General features: G+C 37.0%; 1 protein-coding gene across 3 annotated transcripts; it reads right to left on the bottom strand.

Moving 5' to 3' along the window:
• Positions 1 to 690: 690 nt before the first annotated feature.
• On the bottom strand, positions 691 to 6,614 carry LOC111017277 (CASC3/Barentsz eIF4AIII binding protein). Of its 3 annotated transcripts, none has more exons than XM_022292989.2 (13): positions 6,461 to 6,614; positions 5,735 to 6,276; positions 4,398 to 4,500; positions 4,105 to 4,307; positions 3,167 to 3,990; positions 2,700 to 2,814; positions 2,146 to 2,268; positions 1,782 to 1,834; positions 1,637 to 1,682; positions 1,442 to 1,512; positions 1,274 to 1,351; positions 1,112 to 1,196; positions 691 to 1,018 (listed from the first exon to the last, which is right to left on the bottom strand). In XM_022292989.2, exons 2-10 carry the CDS (start codon positions 6,274 to 6,276, stop codon positions 1,485 to 1,487), a joined length of 2,037 nt encoding a protein of 678 aa, XP_022148681.2. In that variant the 5' UTR covers positions 6,461 to 6,614; the 3' UTR covers positions 691 to 1,018; positions 1,112 to 1,196; positions 1,274 to 1,351; positions 1,442 to 1,484. The 3 variants fall into 3 exon arrangements, with proteins under 3 accessions (XP_022148681.2, XP_022148686.2, XP_087973863.1); XM_022292994.2 differs by having other exon boundaries at positions 3,167 to 3,841; positions 3,917 to 3,990; positions 5,735 to 6,610; XM_088117737.1 differs by having other exon boundaries at positions 5,735 to 6,283; positions 6,461 to 6,609.
• Between the last annotated feature and the right edge of the window lie 557 nt (positions 6,615 to 7,171).

The following is a 7,171-nucleotide window of genomic DNA, read 5'->3' as shown; positions in this document are numbered from 1 at the left end:
TCTACAATCCAATTACATTTCTTTCTCTCTCATCTTCCTTACAAGTGAGACCCCCATGCCACCTTCATCTTCTCCTTCCTTTAACCACAACAACAAAATTTCTTCCCCTTCTTTTCTTCTTTCTTCTTTTTTTTTTTTCTGCAAATTCTACCACCCAAATATGTGATAAAAAAACATAGAAATCCAAGTTCAAACATAGAAATTTCTTAGGCAAAGCAACAAACCCATAGTAAAACTCCAAAACTTATCAAAATCAAGCTCCCAAACTCAAATCGGTTTTAAAATCACCATCAATTTTTTCCTCTTTCCTCTGTTTTGGTTCCAATAGACAAGAATTCTCTGTTTTTTTTTGCTTTTCCTCTTCGCTTCCCTTCGTTTCTTTTTCATTCCCTTTTTTTTCTTTCTTTTCTGTTTTGTTCTCCTTTACCTCCCACGTGTCTTCTTCCACAATACATACATGCACTCCATATATTCTTTTTCAATTCCCCATTTTTTTAAAAACACAAAAAAATTACGAAAATACCCTTCCAATATCTATCCATATTTCGAAACAATTATTTTAAAAATTGAATTGAAAAATAAATTAAATAAAAAAAGTGAACAAATTATTTGGAAGCTGCACAAAATTGGACTTGAAATCGACACTTAGCTCATACTGATAAAGCATGATTGATTATTTATACTTTATAGTAACGCAAAATCGAATACTAGAGATTTCATTACCAGCAGTATCCCACATTAGAGATAACATAAAATATCATACATGCGAAAATTACTCAACCACAATGGCAACGTGACAAACAAATAAACTTCTTAGCCAAACCACTATCATATCATATTCATATTATATATATATTTATATATATATATATAATAGAGAATAATCAAACTCCACAATTAGCACATATTATATAGCTAGCTGCTGCCAAACACATTTCTTCATCATTTCTCATTTTTCTCATATTTGGGGAAGCCCTTTCTCACTTGCTTCATTCAAAAACCAAACCACAAGAAAAACCTGCCACAATATCATCAACCAGACATAATTACTTGTACTTGTTTTGCATATCATTTCAACCATTCAAACTAAGCGTTTAAGCAAACAACGTACCGCAATTTAAACAAGGAAAAGTCACACGTCAAGCTGAAAATACTGTTCTCAGATCAACGGCAGGAGAGGAGTTCGTCGTATATCCCTGCAAGACGAATATACAAAAGAGGTTATTATCCAGACCGACAGTCTATATCTTCTAAGATCCAACAGTAGATTTACCTAATACTTATTGGAACCTATAGCAGCCCAAAGTGCTCCAGAACAAAGCTAGAGATCACAAAGGGCATAGAAGAAGGCCTGGCAAATAAGAAATATCAAATATCACCAATTAGAAACTTGATGATGCATATGAGCAACATATAGAAGTTTGGTTGATCAATTCAAAACCTTTGCTTATTGAAATAGGCTCCATCATTTATGCTCGCTTGCTTCATTGACCAAAGTTCATCTCTGAATATCTGAAAGGAGAAAAGGTTTTACATCAATCTGGATCAAGATCTACACCTAGATATCTACTAATGAGCAAAGGAAAATCCATCAAGATTTTTCTACTAGTCAGCGAACGTAGACATCCGAACTTACCTACGTGGCTTATTTTGTCGCTGTCCAATATCATCACTTTCATGTTCTGCATAGGCGAAAGATCAGTTTTAACCACAATTATGTTTGTGCCATATGATAAACATACACAATCAATCATATTCTAGCAAAAGAGGACAAATCTTACCATTCTGTGAAGGCTTTGAGTCGTTATTGGATTTGTTTGTGTTATTTTCTTTGCTGCAGAGAGTACAAATAAAAAAAATCAGGGATTACATAAATCATAAACGAAGCTCCAAACAAAACCTTGTGTATTGCAAAGTATGAACATATGCCCAAGTGGGTCGATAAAATAAATGAAGCCCTTCAGTATTTTCAAAAGGCACCAACTATGAATCCTCAACACAAGGCTAAACAAAGAGCATTATTGAAAGTCAAAACTTCATCAGCTTTCCCACAACACAGCCACGGTGCCAATGTTTAACAATTCCAAAATATAAACTAAAACACACCTTGATAAAATAGTGGCAGAAACGAGTAACAATACTAACCTCAATGTTCCCACAGATGATGTCTGTCCTGAGGGGCGAGCATGATAAGCACCATCAACAGCAATATAAGGTGAACAATATGTAGCTCCCAGAGCCCCAGCTGCGCCAGCCAAAACTGGTAACCTGAAGAATATGTAGCTCCTTAAATGAGAACCTCCAACGGACAATGGCGTAGTGAAATGGATTTTTTTCAAAAGAAAAATAATATAAAATAAATGGAAGATAAGGAGGAACTTCATGGTACCTAGCAAACAGACTTCTTTACCAATTCTATCTCAGTTCATTCAAGTTACACAAAACCAACCCGGCAATCCCATCCATAAAATGAAAAATTGCAGAATCAAGGCAGTACAAATCATTTTAGATAGAATGATCCCCAAACAACGTTTGATTTACATATTAGCTAATCTAATACATTTCATCTCAGTGTTAAAAAACATCAATTACCAAAATATTGCAAGATTAACAGCATCACCAATCCAGAACATGATGCATTTATGACATGTAATATAACATCCTCAAGAAAGAAAATGACAACTAGAATGAATCCATACCATGTCATTTCTGAATTTCCCATGCCAAGTTGGGACTGGGCAACGTATCCTGGAAATGCCATGCCAACTGCAGGAACTCCAATACCACCAGGATGCTGACCTCCAAATTGCATAACTTTACATATGTTTAACAATGAAAGGTTAATAGCATAGATAATAGAGAAACTGAGAAAACAAGGAATTTAGAAAGGAAAATAAAAGAAAAAAGAAAGGAAACCATTATCTATTTCAACAAATACTTAATCGATCAAGAAAATAATAACAAGGCAAAACTACTTTCATACTTCATAAACTCAATAGTGAATGGCACCATACTCAAACTGAAAACAAATTTATTTTAAAAGAAGTATTATAGTCTCGTAACTAATGAAAGATACAAGCCCTATCCCACAAGCAATGAGTAAATCCATACATTTTATTATTTTCCATTTCCCATAAAGATAACAGTTCTAATATGTAAACTTTACCAGGCAAAAATGCTGGAGTATGAGGAAAGTTCTGATCTCCGTGAGTAATATTCATGTTTCCAGTGGTTCCCATAATCTGAGCCCCACCATAAATAAAGGAACCTGCTCCAATACCTTGGGCCACACCTTTTCCCTTTCCAACCAAAGCAGTTTTCAATTTGCTTGATTCCGAAGAAGATTCAACCTCTCCAGATTCAAATGAGTTTACTGACATAGATGTTTTTGGAGGGGATGAAGATTGAGATCCACTACCAGGTCGCTGACCCAACTGCTGGACAGGAGCCTGAACAGCAGTCGGGGCCCGAATTTGACCATGATTCCGTGCAACACCAAGTGACTGATTCTGCAAGGAGGCCTTGTTAACTTGGCTATGGAGTGATGCAGGAGGGTAGCTGGTTGATCCTACAACAGCACCCCTCCCCTGAGGCCTAGATTGGGGAATCTGAGCATTATTGCCAACCGAGGAACCAGAAGATGGCTTAGACAAAGGATTCCCTAAAGTTGGATTGGTTGAATCATTAATGTAAAGCCTGTCCATGGCAACAGCATCAACTACATGCTTTCCATCCACTATTACACTTGATTGTGGCATAGAACGACTATCATCATAGACATTCTTTTCAGGTCCAGCTTGTACATCTCTTTTCTCCACTTTAGGGATGTTTTTAACAGACCCTGAAGGGTAGAAAGGTGGAGAAGCAGAATTCAGGCTTGATGCCAAGACATGTTTCCTAACAGAGACTGGCTCACCTTCTACGCTTGGAGGGGGTGCAAGTGATCTCCCTGCATTATTATGTACCGCTTTCTCAGGAGGCTTTACAGATCTGATATCATATGCAAATTGGACAGATAGATGAGTAAATCTCTATGAACGATAACAAAAGGTGTAACAAGTAACATCCATTAAAATTCATATATAATCATTATAATTTACTCACTGTTTTTCTCGAGAAGGAGAGGATCGGGTATTGTTGTTCATAGATTGTTCATACCGTCTAGGTCTTCTTCCTCTCACAACTTTAGGAGCATTGTTTTGGGTGTTATTTTTGTTATATGCTCGAGGTCTGTTCCCTCGAGCATAACCATGATCCATGCCTCGACTTTTACCTCGACCTCGCGGATGACCCTTAGAAGTTCTCCTCTAATATGGTAGAAAGAAAAGAACAGATTGAAGAGAGATAGAGAGAGATTCAAGTCATGCATTTGGTGCATATAGAAGCAAAATTGTTACCTCCTCACGATGCCTATCTTGCAAAGTCATTTCTTCAAACTTATCATGCCCCCATTTCATGTCATCCTTGGACTCCCACAATCTCCTTCCACCATGTGTTCTCCTACAGATTGTTAGAAATAGCTTACACCAAGAAATATAAGAGCTTGAAGTAGAAAGGGTGTATGAAAGGAAAGGTGTGTGTGTGTGTGTGTGTGTGTTGGGGGGGGGGGGGGGATTAGTTCTAGGAAAAAACAATTCTGTCTCATAGTACATCAAATATTTCTCCACCTTTAAAAAGATAACATCCAAGTCATCATAGCATTTCTAAAAATTATTATCATTAAATACACTTTTGAACTCTCCCTTAAAAGTTCATAGTAGATCACGTCCAGGCTGATGATTCATGATTGAACTGCTCAAATTGTACTGGAACAAGGAGATTTCTGGTATTGATTTCATAAGATCACTAACCAAGTCTATTTGATGAAAACATCATTTTGTAACCAGGAAAAAATAAGATGGGTGGGGGGGTGGAATTTCTGGTATTGATTTCATAAGATCACTAATCTAGTATATTTAATGAAAACATCATTTTATAAGCAGAAAAAAATAAGATAGGGGGAGGGGGGATTTAGTTCTAGGAAAAAACAATTCCATCTCATAGTACATCAATTTTTCTCCATCTTTAACAGGACAACATGTAAGTCATCATAGCATTTCTAAAAATTATTATCGTTAAATGAATTTTGAATTCTCCCTGCAAAGTTCATAGTAGCCCGCGTCTAGGCTAATGATAGAAAACTGCTCAAATTGTATGGAACAGGGGGATTTCTGGTATTGATTTCATAAGATCACTAACCTAATCTATTTAATGAAAACATCATTTTATAACCAGAAAAAATAAGATAGCAGTCAACGGATTTATATTTGCTGACAAGTGCCAAATTTCTTTAGAAACAGTTGTAAAGCACCATTTCAATCCCATAATTCCTAGACCATATAATAGCAAACTGAACATTCTTGGAGGGGGAGTCGATATGGACTTAAGGCTCTCAAAATATTTGCTATGCAGGTAAAATCTACCTAAGAAAAAGACTACGGAAAGTTGACAACAATTAAAAAAAAAAAAAATCCTGTTCCAATGAATGAAACACCTTGCATAAGATGCTCCCAATGGCAAAACTCCAATCTAAATTCTTAACAATACGTTCAATTATGTTTGTTCATAATTTTAGCAAGATAACTAGTACTTCAAAATGCACAAATCAAAGTGTTAAAATATTTTAAAAATATATGCATATGAGCGGTGGGCAACATTCTCAAAATTGCAAAGGGAACGAGAGCGAGAGTTATACCTGTGTCGGCCACCTGCATTGTCCCTAAACCGATCATCATGCATATAGAAAGCCCCGGCAGTGGGAACAGCGAAGGGCTCGTTCACCTTCTTCTCCTCGTCAAATTCCTCTTCTAGAATCTCCTCGTGCAAATCAGTTGGTCCTTCTGTCAACTGTCTTCCATCATCATCCAGTTCCTTCACTGCATTGCCGGAGGCGGCATCAATTTCACCATGACCACCCGACTTCCTGTTCCCATACCTCTCCTCATCCTCCTCTTCGTCAACTTCCTCCCCTTCATCAACCTCCTCAACTCCTTCACCTGTCTCATCTTCATCTACTTCTTCACCCAATTCGTCGTCATCATCGTATTCCGCAGCTCCACCCTGACCATCGGAGTCATCCGAATGAATCCCCATCCTCCGGATCGTCCTCCTCCCTTCTCCCCCTTCTCCTTCACCCTCCTCATCATCACTCGCTTCCCGCCTCCGCATCGCCAGTGACCGCTTCGCTTCTTCCGGATCACTCTCATAATCAACATCCTCTTCAGTCGCAGTAGCCATCTATCAACTCCAAAAAGGGAAAAAAAATCTGAAGTCAGCCCTCCGATCGCAACCACGCAATTAAAAAGGTTCCAAAAGGTAAAATCCCCCAAAATGCAAAACTTGGTCCGCAATCAAACAACAAATCCAAAATCCTCAGAGCCCTAAAACACTAAAAAAGACACCAAATATGAATTCGATAAACCTCGGGAAGTCGAAATGAAAACTGGAAATTCCTAAAATGACTGATTGGGCACTACAATTGTGGTTGAAATCTAGGGCACACCTTCGGCCGGAACCCTAGAATTTAAGACATGGAAAGATTATGGAATTTTGGGAGAAGACCGAGGCTGGAAAAGAATCCTTAATAGAGGAGAATTAGGAGAAATTGTAGGGAATTATCTAATTTTAAAAGGGTATTTTGGTAAAAGTGACGGATTGGGAAAGAGACGTGAATCGTGATATGGCAGGTGAGAGACTCGGCTTCAGCTAAGTGAAAACGTGAATCTATTGTACCAGCAGCTGACCAATTGCAGATTGCCACGTAAGCGTCTTAACTCAAGTGGGGTCCACATGCAAAATCAAATAAATTTTTTCAATCCTATATATTTTATTGACACTGTAACTACCAACTTCCTTCCTTCTTTAAAATCAAGACTAAAACGATTCGCTTTGAATCTAAATTTGATTCAGTTTAACGACCTGAATTTTATTTTAAAAGAAAATCTATGAAAATATAAATTCGTTGGTAGATGCTATGTTATACAGTACTTATGGAATTTAATTCAATAATTTGAGGAGTTCGAGTTTGTTTTTCAAAATTTAGATGAATCAAACTCCTAATAAAATATAAACTTAATTTTTTAATATCAAATTACATAAATCTTAACCAAATATATTTTTAAATTTTGGTTAG

The sequence above is a fragment of the Momordica charantia genome, assembly GCF_013281855.1.
Source record: "Momordica charantia cultivar OHB3-1 chromosome 9 unlocalized genomic scaffold, Mcharantia_2.0 BLBB01000009.1, whole genome shotgun sequence".
In the NCBI taxonomy this organism is placed as follows: domain Eukaryota; kingdom Viridiplantae; phylum Streptophyta; class Magnoliopsida; order Cucurbitales; family Cucurbitaceae; genus Momordica; species Momordica charantia.
Note: the sequence above shows the minus strand (reverse complement) of the source record. Positions and strands in the feature narration are given on the sequence as shown.

Bases quoted from the DNA above. Each gene is read 5' to 3' on its own strand.
- LOC111017277 (XM_022292989.2), bottom strand. From the start codon at position 6,276: ATGGCTACTGCGACTGAAGAGGATGTTGATTATGAGAGTGATCCGGAA. The intron at 4,501-5,734 runs GTATAACTCTCG...AACAATCTGTAG, and splicing joins AATGCAGGTGGCCGACACAG to GAGAACACATGGTGGAAGGA. The intron at 2,815-3,166 runs GTAAAGTTTACA...ACATATGTAAAG, and splicing joins TACTCCAGCATTTTTGCCTG to TTATGCAATTTGGAGGTCAG.